Source organism: Rutidosis leptorrhynchoides, chromosome 10, assembly GCF_046630445.1.
Source record: "Rutidosis leptorrhynchoides isolate AG116_Rl617_1_P2 chromosome 10, CSIRO_AGI_Rlap_v1, whole genome shotgun sequence".
Taxonomy (NCBI): domain Eukaryota; kingdom Viridiplantae; phylum Streptophyta; class Magnoliopsida; order Asterales; family Asteraceae; genus Rutidosis; species Rutidosis leptorrhynchoides.
This window is the reverse complement of record NC_092342.1, coordinates 270,193,987-270,212,010: the sequence shown is the minus strand read 5'-3', so window position 1 is coordinate 270,212,010 and position 18,024 is coordinate 270,193,987. Positions and strand designations below refer to the sequence as shown.

Sequence of the window (18,024 nt, the reverse complement as noted above, 5' to 3'; positions counted from 1 at the left end):
TCTCAGATAATGCAACCCCTCGACCATATATGTACATCTCTACAAGAGTACAAGTTCTTCTGCATCATCTTAGACTACGAATATTGATGATGATGACATGAAGTGGATGAGGAGTTCTATTGAAGTTATGCATGTGACGTGTTAAAATGGGGTTGTAGTGGATAAGGTTGTTAAAGAGAGTTTTGGGTAATGTAATAAAATACAAATAAAGTTCAGATATTTAAAGTAGTAGTTAAATAAATAAAAAGAATTAAAATCAAAATCAAAAAACGGTCTGATTTTCTTCATTTGTCTTTGACAGACACCCAAAATATTTTTTGACAAATGCCCTATTACAAGCGTTTATGGTGACGTTTGTCATGCTACATAGACATGGATAAGAGCAGAAACGCTTTGTCCATGGTCTTATACAACTTCAATAGAACTATTCAGGCTTGTCTGAGTGGCCACCGAGTTGCCCAATGAAGCACACCACCCGGGTTCAATTTCTGGCTATGCCAAATTGTTCAAAAAGGGAGTGTGGTGCGCATAATGCGCAATTCACCCGGTACCAGGTCTCGCGCTCGGGGGGCTTGATTACCCGAGGTTTTACCTTCTATAGGGGAGCCAATGTGCTCGGTCATATGAGGGTTTCCTCGCTTAAAAAAAAAAAAAAAAAAAAAAAAAAAAAAAAAAAAAAAACTTCAATAGGTTGACAAATATAACAAGTCAGGTTTCTTTTACTAGAATATACTAAAAGTACAATGAATAATATGTCATTTACACCGGAGGCAACACAACATTTGTCTTCATTACCACGCGTAGGTGGCGTTGGCCTGACAAACGCTGGAAATGGGCGTTTGTGGGCGATTTTAGCTCAGACGTTGGAAAAGGGGAAGAGAGGGGACGTGGTAGATGCTGATTAGCCCAAAAAAATAGCCATTAGCTTTTATTTTTTATTTTATTTTTTTTGCTATATAAACACATTACATTTCTATAATTTTCAAACTTCGTTCTCACAATCTATAACAAAATGGATTTTTTAGCTCAAAGTATAGATATTTTGTTTGATCTTATTTCGCCCGAAGATGAAGAACCAAGAAGTCTTGTGCAAACAAAATCCACGAATTTATATTAATAGAGATCGCGAAACTACGAGTGTTGCATTATGGAACGACTATTTTTCACCAACACCGACATATCCACCACACATATTTAAGAGATGTTTTCGTATGCGGATTCAGTTATTTCTTCGTATCTCACAAGGTATTCTTGATTACTCTCACTCTAGGCATTCTATTCCTAAACATTTTACTTTTCTCCAACAACGCCCCGATGCACTAGACCGTCTTGGGTTTACCACATTTCAGAAGATAATTTTCACGATGCGCAAGTTGGCTTACGGAACAGCCACGGATATGTTTGATAAATATTTAAAAATGAGTGAAAAAGGGGGATATGTTTGTTTACATGATTTTTGTTAAGTGTATAATCGACTCATATTTCGACAATATTTGAGGAAACCGATGGCAAGTGACATTGCTCGGTGGTATTTGATGCACGAAGAGTAACGCGAGTTTAGAGGAATGTTTGGTAGTATTGACTGCATGCATTGGGAATGGAAAATTGTCTCGTTGGATGGAAAGGTCAACATACTAGAGGTGATCACGTTCACCCAACGATCATGCTTGAAGCGGTTGCTTCGTATGATATGTGGATATGACATTCATTTTTCGGGATGGTTCTAACGACGATATAAATGTGTTAAATCATTTCCGTTGTTTGATTCGCTTAAAAAATGTATTGCTCCACCGACACCGTTTGGGGTAAACGGACACCATTATCCTTTTGGTTAATTACTATTTGACAGACAGTATATATCCTGATTAGACAACACTAATCAAGTGATAATCAACTCCTATTGAGGAACCACGAATCAAATTTACTAGATTTCAAGCAAGGGCTCGAAATGATGTGGATCGTACATTTGGTGTTCTACAAGGGACGTTTGCTATTTTAAAAACTCTGGCTCGAGTTATGAACATCAACAAGATGCAAAGAATAATGTATTCTTGTATTATATTACACAACATGCTACAAGAAGATAACGGATTTGCATTATCTTCATGGGAAGAAGAATGGCTCGACTAAGAAGAAAATATGCCAATATGCCTCGTCGGAATATTAGGAGTAGAGTGAGGAATCGTCGATCAAGAGAAGGAAATTCGCGATAGAGTCGTACACGATCAACTACGTGAGGATTTAACAGAGCATACTTGGCAGCTTACAACAAACTTGCGTACTACAAACTAGAGGTTATCTATGTTTAATGTTTTTAATTAATGTTCTTGTTTTTAATTTTTAGGATTGTTATGTTATTGTAATGTTTAATTTTATTCAAATTTGTTGTAATATTAATTATTTATGAATTTTAACTTATGTAATTTTTTTATTAACATTATGTCGTATTTTAATTAATTTATAAATATTAGGAGTAGAGTGAGGAATCGTCGATCAAGAGAAGGAAATTCGCGATAGAGTCGTACACGATCAACTACGTGAGGATTTAACAGAGCATACTTGGCAGCTTACAACAAACTTGCGTACTACAAACTAGAGGTTATCTATGTTTAATGTTTTTAATTAATGTTCTTGTTTTTAATTTTTAGGATTGTTATGTTATTGTAATGTTTAATTTTATTCAAATTTGTTGTAATATTAATTATTTATGAATTTTAACTTATGTAATTTTTTTATTAACATTATGTCGTATTTTAATTAATTTATAAATGTATTTTTTTTAATACATTTAAGTATTTTATTAAAAACATATAATCAAAATTAAATATTACGTCACAGTCATCTTTTTCTATAAACTCCCCCTATTACAACTCCCGTATCACCATCATTACCATGTCAGCATGATCACGCAAAAAATACATCTATCCACTCCGCATAACAATCACCATTATCTATCGTCTTACTAAATTAAGATGCAATTGAGCCCAAATGATAGACCACAGAGATAAGAGAATGAAAGACAAGGGATAAACCAACCAACCAACCAACCAAAAGATTGAATGAAATAAAATCGAAGGGGTTCACTCTTTCTTTACATAAAAAATGTATGCACTACTAATATATATGCTGCACGTGCACGTGCACACCCTTCAATCTCTGTTTTATATATGTCCAACAACGAGATGTATATTTTGTTTTTAAACTCCTCTTTTATCTTTTCTTAAGGGAGATAATTCACCAAAAAGTAACCCCCCACAAAAAACTAGTACCTAAACATTAAAGCATCAACAAACAGGCAGCCCCTGTTTACAAAATGATTCACTCACATGGCTGCATTTGCACAACTTCAAAGCTTCATCGGCCCGAACCCATCAAAAAACTTTGACCAAAACTTGTTTCTGCAGAGCCCCGTTCGGGTCAATTGTACCAGCACAGCACAAGCTCATCTGGAAGCATGTATAGCTTCTACTTCTTCTCAGGCTGCCATGTACGCAAATTGTCATTTTCCTGGTCAAAAATTCAGTCCCATATCCTCGTATGCAAAAAAACTACTGTACATTTTGACTACCTTAGAAGACTAATAAAAATGTTTAATCTACGAGTACTAAAACTGGATCGTTTTGTATCATACAAAAATATTCACTGAACGAACAACTGCAAATACAAACCTTACTCACCGGCTGGTTGCTTTTGCTCAGTAGGTTTGGCCTGAACAGATACAGGGGCATACTGAGGGAAGCTAGCAGGCACCAAATGGGGTCCGGCACCGTATTGAGCTCCATGTGACGCCAACCCAACACCGACACCTTTTAAATTGCTAGTAGCTGCTGCAATTGCTTTTGCAGGATCAGATGTGGCGGTATTCGCTGATGTCACATGTGGGCTTAGTGACATCATTGCAGTCGATGTTTGATGATTTTGAGGTTCTAACGACGACTGCTGCTTTCTTGCGAGATGGTACTCTGCTGTCATATTTGGGCTGCCTGAACGCTGTTGCGCCTGAAACTGAGACTGCGACTGTTGAACTTGCATGTAAGGATGTGTGAAGAACATATGTGCTTGTGCTTGCTGTTGTTGCTGTTGTAAAGTTTGTTGCTGCTGATGTGGCGGTTGTTGAGACTTTTCGTAACCAAGAATCGAAGATGAGGATCTCTGTGTTCCTACGGGAGAGTTTTTAGCTTGTGACGATGACAAAGAAGAAGCCTGACTCGGTCTACCACTTGTAGTCGCCGATCCAGTATTCGTTCTCGGGCTTCCACTGCCGCCTTTCGACATAGAAGAAGTCGTAGCAGATGAACACTGGTTTATACTATTACTACCTGGATTCTGATTCTGATTCTGACTCTGTTGTTGCTGTATCTGCGATGTTGATGATGATGTTGTGGACAAAAGTTTCTGACTTGATGTACCAAATGAACTCTGTGTACGTGATTGTTGGTGGGGTCTACTTGACTGTTGTTGCTGGGTTTGGTGGGAATGGTGTTGAAGGTTCTTGAGGGAAGACGTGGCTGATGTAGCAAGCGATGACGGAACTTGAGAGGTAGTGGGACCCGGACCCCTAACCGAATTTCTCCACTGAGGGGATTGAACCGGGCTACTATTGGCATTGCTGGTATGGAGTGGAAATGAAGATAAAGAACTCGGAAACTTACCATTAGCCATTGAAGATTGTGACGTTATGAGATGGTCTGGGTACGCGCTTCCGTTACTTGGTTTATTTTTACTTCTAGCATTCAAGTTCTGTTGTTGTTGTTGCTGCTGTTGCTGCTTTTGAAGGTGAAGGACTTGTTGTCGTTGCTGTTGTTGCTGTTGCATTTGAGCTTGTAACTGATGAGAAGTTTGACCAGTTGCAACAGAATTCGAGATAGGAGATCGAGTAGACCAGTTATTAGCACCATGGTTGATATTATTCTTCGAAGAGCTATTAATCCCAGATGTAATAGACTGACCGGATTTACCAGGCAACCCTGCACCACTCTTTCGATCCTCATTAGCAGTTAAAGAATCATGACCTGCTGTTCTAGAAGTATCTTCAGATACTTTAAAATCCTTCTTCGGTTGAGAATGGTGAGTGGATGCAGCCGATGTAGGCACCGTCATCATCTGGTGATAGTTTTGCCTTAATGATTCTGGTGTGTTTTGGTACGTCATGGCATGATTTTGAGCCACAGGACCAGTACTACCATTCATGGTAGCAAAAGACATTGCAAAAGTTTGTGGCGAAGACGACTCCGCACCACCCCTTTTTAACCCCGGTTGCTGGGATTGCTGATGCTGCTGTTTCTTGTCATTTGTGTTGCCATTAACAGCAGCATTTGACCTCTGAGGATTCATCATAGGAAAGTTCTGGGAGTGAACCGGTAAAGCAAAATTATGTCCATAAACACTCATGGTGTTTGCTACCCGTGAGGCTCTACTTTCGGCAGTCGATGGGCTATCCTCACCACCAGTCGCTTCCTTTTCAAGATTACGTGCTTGCGATGGGAGGTTCATGTGCTGGGAAGGTTGCTGTGATCTGTTTTTATCATTGACAGCCAGATAGCTACTATGTAAACTTGCACTATTCACAATGCCACCACCATTAACCGCAGCACAACCGCCTTGCTGCTGCGGTTGCAGCCTCTGCTGAGCTTGCAGATGCTTCTGTGAAGATGAGGTCGAACCACTACTGTTTTGATGAGTTTGTGAAATCTGTTGAGACTGAGAAGAGAGATGCTTTTGAGATTGAGTAGGTGGTGCCTGTTGGGCTACTTGTTGGGCTGCCTGTTGGGCCGGATGCGCTATTTGAGATGGATGTATCATCTGAGATGAATAAAAAGAGCTGTTGAACATAGGCATTGCTTGTGCATGAGGGTTCCCTCTGTAATTTGGCGGTGCTCCGACCGCAGGTACCGGGAATACGTACGGATTGTTCTGCAAAATTGCCATGTATTGAGTTTCATTGGCACTCATATTGGGATAATTGAAGCTCAATGCAGGGGCAGTTGTTGAGGTGGACACACCAACTGTAGCTGAATTCGCTACACCTGATATACCAGTACTAATAGCCTTTGAAGAACCAGGTCGAACAGAAGAAGAAGCTGTCACTATTTGTTGCTGGTTAAACGGAAAAATGAATGCAGGCCCATGCTGTAAATTAAATAGAAACAAAACAAGAAAATTAGACTTCTGTAGCACACAGATTGAACTTTAAAGTTTCAAAAGGTGAAAACTTTGATAAACTGAAATAAGAGGAAGCTTACTAGAATGTTGTTGTGAGTGACAGGTGGCATTGCTTGTTGAAGTAAAACCGGTTGTTTTCTTTGGGCAGAATCAAGAACGGTTGTGGGTTGAGATGACTTGTCTTTAGCTACGGTGTGACTTGAAAAGATATTTAGTCCCGAAGCCTGTGGAACGTTTCCTGGTAAATTGGTAGAAGGCATGACGTTTAAATTGTGAGGCTTAGCCCCAAATATCGGTGCAGGTGCAGATGCAGCTGGCCAGAATGGGTTTAATTTCATGAATTGTTGAAGATAGTGAATGTTCCTTGCAATGTAGCAATGTGTGGCACACCTTTTTGGCCTTGGCTGTGTAAATATCGGCTGCAATGTATAGAGAATTAGTAATTAATAAAATTTGTACCAAGACAAGTAACGAGAAACTTAACTGCAAACAAAGTCGAAAACCAATTTAATACCTGAATGGGTCCTGAAGGCATTGTGTTTCCATCCATTGAGATGACTCCCTGCAATGGTGCCGCATACCTGAAATTGCAATATATGATCTGTATTTAATTTACTCTATATTTCAAGATGATAAAGTTAAAATCTTTATAGACTTACCCCATTGGAGGCCAATTAGCCCCCGACATCGGTATTGGCATAGAACTCAGTTGAGCTGCAAACGCAAAATAAAACGCTCATAATCCAGATAGAAACTTGGGTTTAAAGAAAAGTAGTAGAAGTTATGAAATAACTACCCGTCTTTTCAGGGTGAGTTTCCGGTTTAGCTGTTAATTGCTGATGTTTAAGAGCTTGATGAAGTGGTTTATTGCTGCTACCGCTTACCGTGCTGGCACCATCTTTACTTGATTTTTCAAAATCAATACGAAGTTCTTCATTCACAGCATGCTTTAATAATTCTTCCGATTCTTGAACGCCACCTACCTTTGACATCTCGTTCTCCTCGGTCAAACTCAAAGTTTCCACCATACCACTCTTTCTAAGCTTCTCATCTTCCTTAATATTCTTCGATTCCTACACATAAGTTAGTAAAATGTCACAAATTTGAGCTAAGCTGAAGAAAAAACTTCACCCAGTTGAAATAAACCTGAGCTGTCATCTGTTTGTGATCCGAAAATTTAATATCGTCGTCACTTTCTTGAGGGGCTCTCTGTTGAGGAGGTGGAGCCTATAATTGACACCAAGCAGAATTCATTAATTTTAAATTCACTATTCACTAATAAAGTAAAGGCAGATAGAAATTAAAGAAACCAAATCTTGAAATGTTTCTAACCATCAGATCTATTTCAAATTTTTCTTCCTTTTGACTTTCAGCCTCAGGATTTACTGCATTTCTGCAGAAAACGCCAAAAATTAAAACAAAGATCATTCAACAGATCATCAAAAGCATAAAGTTTGAAAATTTAGTGCAATAAATACGTAACAAAGCAATTAAAAGCCTAAGATTCCTAAATTTACATACGAATTAGTCATTGTCACCAATGTAGCAGTCGTAATCACACCATCTGTATATTTACAATTACCAACAGCAGAAGCCTCTTTCTCAACCTCTTGTTTGGTCAACATGATACTTGCATCACATTTCCCCTCATTATCCGATACCGTGTGCGGTAACACCGATGATGCGGCTGACGAAGGCTGCTGACGTGGCAAACTGGTGAACCCATTTGAACCACCATTCTCAGCTGCAAAAGCAACAAGAGCAGCAGATCCTGAGCTATCAGTCTTAGGAGACTGATGATATTGATGGTGATTATTATGATCAACCTCAGTTTTGACTGGATTGTTTTGTGCACCAGCATGATTCTCAGACACTTGCCTTGGTTTCTTCCTTTTTGGTACTGTAAATTTCAACAAAATACACGTGTCAATAATAAATACAAAAACAGCATTAAATAAATAGGCCTTAAATAGACAGTAATAATAAATAAATCTGTCAACATACCTACTGTGGAATTTTGAGGTGTAGTTGTAGAATTTGAGATTGGGGATGAAACTCTAGATTTGTTATCAATTGATGACGTAATTTCTTTCTTAGATGGTGGTTGTGATTGCGTCATGAGACCATATAAAACCTCTGCAATTTCAATTTCAAGCTCTTCTGGATTTGAAGATGATGACTTTGATGATGATGGTTTTGGTGGCCTTGGTTTTGACCCCCCTCCATTTACTTTCTGCACAAATACACAAAAAGTCAACATAACAAATAAAAATGTCAACTTTCTATTAATTTCAAGTTGAAAAACACAATAAAAAAATCAAACAAACCATCTTTTTTCTAACTGAAACTTGTGAAGAAGATAAAGGAGATAGTGGAGCCACCGGCGCCGGAGATGCATGCCGGTGATTTTGGTCAGTACTTGCACCTCCACCAACCACACCACCACCAGATATCCATTCATGCGACCTCTTTGTAGATGCTGCATTTTTTTCAATAAAAAATTTAAACTTTACCCCTAACAAATTTAAAAACAGAAATTTATTAAATTAAAATTTCCTTTACCTGACCGAGCTTTTCTTGGAACGGAGACACCAATCATCTCATCAGAAGCTTTCAACGCCGGCGTCACCGGAACCACCGCTCTAAACACTTTATTTGCCGCCGGCGGAAAACTTTTCCGGTGATGAAGCTGATGCAGAGTATGTGAACCATTTCCATCATCTTCATCTTCTTCATCATTAACACTTTCTTCAGATGTGTCTTCAGTTTCTGTATCTCTATTACCATGACTATTCATCATCATCATCCTTTTACTCCTACTCGCTCTCTCCATTTCTCGATCTTTTTTAACCGCACCTCCATCTCCATCTCCATCTAATTTAATTACATATCACAAAATTAGGTTACAGATCTGAATAATAAGTTTTATTCATTAAATTATATAATAATCAAATTAATCAAATAGAACACTTATTTACCTGGTGAATTGCGTAAGCTATTACTACGATGTCTTCGTCTAGATGATGAAGATGATAATCCGTTTGGTGGAACGGAGATATTATTAGTATGATGGTGATGGTGATTATTAGTAGCTGCTGCTCGTCTTGCTTCTCGATTTCTATCCATTAATTAATTAATATTATTATTAATATTAATTGATAACTATACTAATCTCAGATCTATTAATCCTCTTGCTGTTGTATCTATCATCACATAACTTACCAGAAACCTAGTTTACTACAACGAAGACAACACTTGCACCGGTGAATTTCTAATTTCTAAAATCGAAAGAGATAGATACAGATAGACGAATATATATTGATGATTATTTATATTTATAATTTTATATTATATATAGCACAGTAAAATAGAATATACGGTGTATTTTATATTTATATATTTTATATTATATATTATTATTATATTATTATATAAAACTATATAAAATATAAAATAATAATATAATATAATGAAATGATATTTAATTAATTAATTAATTGGTTCTGAAGAGATTGATATTTATGATTAGGATTCACTCTCTCTCTTCGTTTCTCTCTCTTCGTTCTGTTTCTCACACACAAAGAGTCTCTCTATCTCATCATCTTTTCGGTATTTCACTATCTACGAAGCCTACTCAAATGCTAATCGACGGTGCAGATATCTCATTCTGCCACATGTACTTTCATCTTGATCGCTTATTCCCACTACAACATCCACGGTTATCCTTTATCTTCTATCTTACATGGCGATATATCGTCCGTTCGATCTTTTATATACACGTGGCGGTTTTTACTTACTCGACAAGCTTTCATGACTTTTTAAATAAAATAACATATGGTATTTTTTAGTAATTTAAATATCTCTACATCTTATAAAGTATGTCGAGTCAGTCTGACATGTCAGTCTGAGATTTAATCTGACAAAACACTGCCACTTGGAATTTTATGAATAAATCTTTATTACCCAGAAAAATTGCACGTGTCCTTTTTTAATCCTCATTTATGTCGTTTTTCTTAAACACATACGCACCTTCAATCTATTTCTTAGACTCAAATCTTTCTCTCTCTTTAAACCTAAAAAACAAAAACCCTAAACACGTTCTCATGATCGATTCGTGCTTATTTCGCCGTAATATGTTACGCCACCACCACCAAAAAATTCGTAGCAAAATTTTGAACATGATGGTACCAATTTTTTTGGATTTTACATAACAACGCGTAATCGATTTTTCTGCGGGTTTTACTCTGATTGTTCGTAGATACCTTCAGATCTTGCATCATCTGTTGATAATAGGTATAAAATCCACAAACGTAATCGATTACGAAAGGCATAAAATCCAGGTCGGGTTGTAGCAGTAATTTGGTTTTGGGTTTCGTTGGAATCCAAAACCCTCTAATTGATTGAAATTGCTTGAAGCTTTTCCGGTCATTTAATCGGTATCCGGAGGTCGGCGATTCAGATGCTAACGGCGGCTTCATAAAATTGCAGTTGCAAAAACCTACAATCTCTTCCTTAAACCCGCACTCACTGCCGCCAAGTGGTCTGGTACCGTCGTAATATTATTTTAATTTTTAAATTATTTTATAATTGTGTAAATTTCGAGATTGACTTGGTTTTACCGAAATTATGTGTAAAGTGATACTACCTGTGTTGGATCTTACATATTTTATTATGCAAAAAAGATGATATATTGATTTAGGTCGATCTTTTCTATTCAGTAATTTCGGGATTGAATTGGTTTTAATGAAATAATTGTGTACTGTGATACGATTTGTGTTGGCTCTTTACGTGGATATGATATTGAGAAAGATGACATTTTTAGGTTATTTGATTTGGATCTGGGCATTAAATATCATTGGTGTGTTATTTGGTATAGATTGTATGATGAATGTTGATTAAATAGCTTTTGATTTTTTGTGTTAAAAGATAAACAAAATTCTAAAAAATAGTCATCTTTAAAGCCATGTACTGATAATATATAGTTTGATAGGTGATTTTTGAGTGAAATCATCTCACATTAAATTTATAGTTTGCTTTATAATGTGATTTTTGATGGTTCATGTTACTGAGTTTGCAGATCCTCAACAATTTAGCCATTGCTTTGTAAGATCATTTAATACTCATAGAACTCTTTTTCTGTATGTACTTATGATCAGTTACTTGAATTTGGGATCATTTGTTTGGGTTTATTTTGCACGGAGTAGTATTTGTTGTACGCTCTATATGTATGTTGTATGGTTAAAAGAATTTATTGTAAAGCATGAAACTTCTAGGTGTTACACTAATGACTCACTTTAATGAAGATTCAATGATGTTTGACAATGCAAATAGGAAAGAATGAGAACATGGCTATTGAAACTTTCTTTTATGCGTCTTATTAACATAAGTGCAAGTTGGGTGAATTTTTATGTAGTGTGTAGGGAGTATTGAGTTAGATGATATATACCAGCACCATAATGCATGCTTTTTGATGATATATTTTTGTGGTTGAAGAGAAATTAGTGGATGTGGTTCTGCATATTTGAAGGCTTGGAGAAAGACAGTTGGCCATTTTGATAGTTAAGCTGAAAATACAATTTCTAATAATAGATAGCTTATAGTAAATGGGTGAAAATTTATGTTACCTAGGGTTGGTCCTTGTGTTAAGTTTACAAAACGTAAAAGTTAAGGATGACTTACGTTTTGTGATGTTTAAGTGTAGAGAACAGTTGCCAGATATTTAATTCCTTCTGTACAGGATGTGTTACGTATGAGGTATGTCTTGGTGCCCACTACATGTGGCTAAATTCAATTTTTATTTTATTTTATTAATTTTTTTTTAAGTTTTATTTAGAGTGCTTATTTCGCCGTAATATGTTACGCCACCACCACCAAAAAATTCGTAGCAAAATTTTGAACATGATGGTACCAATTTTTTTGGATTTTACATAACAACGCGTAATCGATTTTTCTGCGGGTTTTACTCTGATTGTTCGTAGATACCTTCAGATCTTGCATCATCTGTTGATAATAGGTATAAAATCCACAAACGTAATCGATTACGAAAGGCATAAAATCCAGGTCGGGTTGTAGCAGTAATTTGGTTTTGGGTTTCGTTGGAATCCAAAACCCTCTAATTGATTGAAATTGCTTGAAGCTTTTCCGGTCATTTAATCGGTATCCGGAGGTCGGCGATTCAGATGCTAACGGCGGCTTCATAAAATTGCAGTTGCAAAAACCTACAATCTCTTCCTTAAACCCGCACTCACTGCCGCCAAGTGGTCTGGTACCGTCGTAATATTATTTTAATTTTTAAATTATTTTATAATTGTGTAAATTTCGAGATTGACTTGGTTTTACCGAAATTATGTGTAGAGTGATACTACCTGTGTTGGATCTTACATATTTTATTATGCAAAAAAGATGATATATTGATTTAGGTCGATCTTTTCTATTCAGTAATTTCGGGATTGAATTGGTTTTAATGAAATAATTGTGTACTGTGATACGATTTGTGTTGGCTCTTTACGTGGATATGATATTGAGAAAGATGACATTTTTAGGTTATTTGATTTGGATCTGAGCATTAAATATCATTGGTGTGTTATTTGGTATAGATTGTATGATGAATGTTGATTAAATAGCTTTTGATTTTTTGTGTTAAAAGATAAACAAAATTCTAAAAAATAGTCATCTTTAAAGCCATGTACTGATAATATATAGTTTGATAGGTGATTTTTGAGTGAAATCATCTCACATTAAATTTATAGTTTGCTTTATAATGTGATTTTTGATGGTTCATGTTACTGAGTTTGCAGATCCTCAACAATTTAGCCATTGCTTTGTAAGATCATTTAATACTCATAGAACTCTTTTTCTGTATGTACTTATGATCAGTTACTTGAATTTGGGATCATTTGTTTGGGTTTATTTTGCACGGAGTAGTATTTGTTGTACGCTCTATATGTATGTTGTATGGTTAAAAGAATTTATTGTAAAGCATGAAACTTCTAGGTGTTACACTAATGACTCACTTTAATGAAGATTCAATGATGTTTGACGATGCAAATAGGAAAGAATGAGAACATGGCTATTGAAACTTTCTTTTATGCGTCTTATTAACATAAGTGCAAGTTGGGTGAATTTTTATGTAGTGTGTAGGGAGTATTGAGTTAGATGATATATACCAGCACCATAATGCATGCTTTTTGATGATATATTTTTGTGGTTGAAGAGAAATTAGTGGATGTGGTTCTGCATATTTGAAGGCTTGAAGAAAGACAGTTGGCCATTTTGATAGTTAAGCTGAAAATACAATTTCTAATAATAGATAGCTTATAGTAAATGGGTGAAAATTTACGTTACCTAGGGTTGGTCCTTGTGTTAAGTTTACAAAACGTAAAAGTTAAGGATGACTTACGTTTTGTGATGTTTAAGTGTAGAGAACAGTTGCCAGTTATTTAATTCCTTCTGTACAGGATGTGTTACGTATGAGGTATGTCTTGGTGCCCACTACATGTGGCTAAATTCAATTTTTATTTTATTTTATTAATTTTTTTTTAAGTTTTATTTAGAGTGCTTATTTCGCCGTAATATGTTACGCCACCACCACCAAAAAATTCGTAGCAAAATTTTGAACATGATGGTACCAATTTTTTTGGATTTTACATAACAACGCGTAATCGATTTTTCTGCGGGTTTTACTCTGATTGTTCGTAGATACCTTCAGATCTTGCATCATCTGTTGATAATAGGTATAAAATCCACAAACGTAATCGATTACGAAAGGCATAAAATCCAGGTCGGGTTGTAGCAGTAATTTGGTTTTGGGTTTCGTTGGAATCCAAAACCCTCTAATTGATTGAAATTGCTTGAAGCTTTTCCGGTCATTTAATCGGTATCCGGAGGTCGGCGATTCAGATGCTAACGGCGGCTTCATAAAATTGCAGTTGCAAAAACCTACAATCTCTTCCTTAAACCCGCACTCACTGCCGCCAAGTGGCCCGGTACCGTCGTAATATTATTTTAATTTTTAAATTATTTTATAATTGTGTAAATTTCGAGATTGACTTGGTTTTACCGAAATTATGTGTAGAGTGATACTACCTGTGTTGGATCTTACATATTTTATTATGCAAAAAATATGATATATTGATTTAGGTCGATCTTTTCTATTCAGTAATTTCGGGATTGAATTGGTTTTAGTGAAATAATTGTGTACTGTGATACGATTTGTGTTGGCTCTTTACGTGGATATGATATTGAGAAAGATGACATTTTTAGGTTATTTGATTTGGATCTGAGCATTAAATATCATTGGTGTGTTATTTGGTATAGATTGTATGATGAATGTTGATTAAATAGCTTTTGATTTTTTGTGTTAAAAGATAAACAAAATTCTAAAAAATAGTCATCTTTAAAGCCATGTACTGATAATATATAGTTTGATAGGTGATTTTTGAGTGAAATCATCTCACATTAAATTTATAGTTTGCTTTATAATGTGATTTTTGATGGTTCATGTTACTGAGTTTGCATATCCTCAACAATTTAGCCATTGCTTTGTAAGATCATTTAATACTCATAGAACTCTTTTTCTGTATGTACTTATGATCAGTTACTTGAATTTGGGATCATTTGTTTGGGTTTATTTTGCACGGAGTAGTATTTGTTGTACGCTCTATATGTATGTTGTATGGTTAAAAGAATTTATTGTAAAGCATGAAACTTCTAGGTGTTACACTAATGACTCACTTTAATGAAGATTCAATGATGTTTGACGATGCAAATAGGAAAGAATGAGAACATGGCTATTGAAACTTTCTTTTATGCGTCTTATTAACATAAGTGCAAGTTGGGTGAATTTTTATGTAGTGTGTAGGGAGTATTGAGTTAGATGATATATACCAGCACCATAATGCATGCTTTTTGATGATATATTTTTGTGGTTGAAGAGAAATTAGTGGATGTGGTTCTGCATATTTGAAGGCTTGGAGAAAGACAGTTGGCCATTTTGATAGTTAAGCTGAAAATACAATTTCTAATAATAGATAGCTTATAGTAAATGGGTGAAAATTTACGTTACCTAGGGTTGGTCCTTGTGTTAAGTTTACAAAACGTAAAAGTTAAGGATGACTTACGTTTTTGTGATGTTTAAGTGTAGAGAACAGTTGCCAGATATTTAATTCCTTCTGTACAGGATGTGTTACGTATGAGGTATGTCTTGGTGCCCACTACATGTGGCTAAATTCAATTTTTATTTTTTTTATTAATTTTTTTTTAAGTTTTATTTAGAGTGCTTATTTCGCCGTAATATGTTACGCCACCACCACCAAAAAATTCGTAGCAAAATTTTGAACATGATGGTACCAATTTTTTTGGATTTTACATAACAACGCGTAATCGATTTTTCTGCGGGTTTTACTCTGATTGTTCGTAGATACCTTCAGATCTTGCATCATCTGTTGATAATAGGTATAAAATCCAAAAACGTAATCGATTACGAAAGTCATAAAATCCAGGTCGGGTTGTAGCAGTAATTTGGTTTTGGGTTTCGTTGGAATCCAAAACCCTCTAATTGATTGAAATTGCTTGAAGCTTTTCCGGTCATTTAATCGGTATCCGGAGGTCGGCGATTCAGATGCTAACGGCGGCTTCATAAAATTGCAGTTGCAAAAACCTACAATCTCTTCCTTAAACCCGCACTCACTGCCGCCAAGTGGTCTGGTACCGTCGTAATATTATTTTAATTTTTAAATTATTTTATAATTGTGTAAATTTCGAGATTGACTTGGTTTTACCGAAATTATGTGTAGAGTGATACTACCTGTGTTGGATCTTACATATTTTATTATGCAAAAAAGATGATATATTGATTTAGGTCGATCTTTTCTATTCAGTAATTTTGGGATTGAATTGGTTTTAATGAAATAATTGTGTACTGTGATACGATTTGTGTTGGCTCTTTACGTGGATATGATATTGAGAAAGATGACATTTTTAGGTTATTTGATTTGGATCTGAGCATTAAATATCATTGGTGTGTTATTTGGTATAGATTGTATGATGAATGTTGATTAAATAGCTTTTGATTTTTTGTGTTAAAAGATAAACAAAATTCTAAAAAATAGTCATCTTTAAAGCCATGTACTGATAATATATAGTTTGATAGGTGATTTTTGAGTGAAATCATCTCACATTAAATTTATAGTTTGCTTTATAATGTGATTTTTGATGGTTCATGTTACTGAGTTTGCAGATCCTCAACAATTTAGCCATTGCTTTGTAAGATCATTTAATACTCATAGAACTCTTTTTCTGTATGTACTTATGATCAGTTACTTGAATTTGGGATCATTTGTTTGGGTTTATTTTGCACGGAGTAGTATTTGTTGTACGCTCTATATGTATGTTGTATGGTTAAAAGAATTTATTGTAAAGCATGAAACTTCTAGGTGTTACACTAATGACTCACTTTAATGAAGATTCAATGATGTTTGACGATGCAAATAGGAAAGAATGAGAACATGGCTATTGAAACTTTCTTTTATGCGTCTTATTAACATAAGTGCAAGTTGGGTGAATTTTTATGTAGTGTGTAGGGAGTATTGAGTTAGATGATATATACCAGCACCATAATGCATGCTTTTTGATGATATATTTTTGTGGTTGAAGAGAAATTAGTGGATGTGGTTCTGCATATTTGAAGGCTTGGAGAAAGACAGTTGGCCATTTTGATAGTTAAGCTGAAAATACAATTTCTAATAATAGATAGCTTATAGTAAATGGGTGAAAATTTACGTTACCTAGGGTTGGTCCTTGTGTTAAGTTTACAAAACGTAAAAGTTAAGGATGACTTACGTTTTGTGATGTTTAAGTGTAGAGAACAGTTGCCAGATATTTAATTCCTTCTGTACAGGATGTGTTACGTATGAGGTATGTCTTGGTGCCCACTACATGTGGCTAAATTCAATTTTTATTTTTTTTATTAATTTTTTTTAAGTTTTATTTAGAGTGCTTATTTCGCCGTAATATGTTACGCCACCACCACCAAAAAATTCGTAGCAAAATTTTGAACATGATGGTACCAATTTTTTTGGATTTTACATAACAACGCGTAATCGATTTTTCTGCGGGTTTTACTCTGATTGTTCGTAGATACCTTCAGATCTTGCATCATCTGTTGATAATAGGTATAAAATCCAAAAACGTAATCGATTACGAAAGTCATAAAATCCAGGTCGGGTTGTAGCAGTAATTTGGTTTTGGGTTTCGTTGGAATCCAAAACCCTCTAATTGATTGAAATTGCTTGAAGCTTTTCCGGTCATTTAATCGGTATCCGGAGGTCGGCGATTCAGATGCTAACGGCGGCTTCATAAAATTGCAGTTGCAAAAACCTACAATCTCTTCCTTAAACCCGCACTCACTGCCGCCAAGTGGTCTGGTACCGTCGTAATATTATTTTAATTTTTAAATTATTTTATAATTGTGTAAATTTCGAGATTGACTTGGTTTTACCGAAATTATGTGTAGAGTGATACTACCTGTGTTGGATCTTACATATTTTATTATGCAAAAAAGATGATATATTGATTTAGGTCGATCTTTTCTATTCAGTAATTTTGGGATTGAATTGGTTTTAATGAAATAATTGTGTACTGTGATACGATTTGTGTTGGCTCTTTACGTGGATATGATATTGAGAAAGATGACATTTTTAGGTTATTTGATTTGGATCTGAGCATTAAATATCATTGGTGTGTTATTTGGTATAGATTGTATGATGAATGTTGATTAAATAGCTTTTTATTTTTTGTGTTAAAAGATAAACAAAATTCTAAAAAATAGTCATCTTTAAAGCCATGTACTGATAATATATAGTT

General features: G+C 35.3%; 1 protein-coding gene across 1 annotated transcript; it reads right to left on the bottom strand.

The window, feature by feature from the left end:
- Positions 1 to 3,028: 3,028 nt before the first annotated feature.
- On the bottom strand, positions 3,029 to 9,707 carry LOC139873429 (protein TIME FOR COFFEE-like). The gene is made up of 13 exons (XM_071861357.1): positions 9,141 to 9,707; positions 8,725 to 9,036; positions 8,490 to 8,641; positions 8,167 to 8,395; positions 7,684 to 8,062; positions 7,495 to 7,555; positions 7,309 to 7,389; positions 6,959 to 7,235; positions 6,822 to 6,876; positions 6,677 to 6,743; positions 6,243 to 6,581; positions 3,669 to 6,129; positions 3,029 to 3,480 (listed from the first exon to the last, which is right to left on the bottom strand). Exons 1-12 carry the CDS (start codon positions 9,286 to 9,288, stop codon positions 3,670 to 3,672), a joined length of 4,560 nt encoding a protein of 1,519 aa, XP_071717458.1. The 5' UTR covers positions 9,289 to 9,707; the 3' UTR covers positions 3,029 to 3,480; position 3,669.
- Between the last annotated feature and the right edge of the window lie 8,317 nt (positions 9,708 to 18,024).

Excerpts from the sequence above, each read along its gene's own strand:
- LOC139873429 (XM_071861357.1), bottom strand. The coding sequence starts at position 9,288 with ATGGATAGAAATCGAGAAGCAAGACGAGCAGCAGCTACTAATAATCAC. Across the intron at positions 7,390-7,494 it reads AATTTGAAATAGATCTGATG|GCTCCACCTCCTCAACAGAG; the intron begins GTTAGAAACATT and ends TGTCAATTATAG. Across the intron at positions 6,744-6,821 it reads GCTAATTGGCCTCCAATGGG|GTATGCGGCACCATTGCAGG; the intron begins GTAAGTCTATAA and ends TTGCAATTTCAG.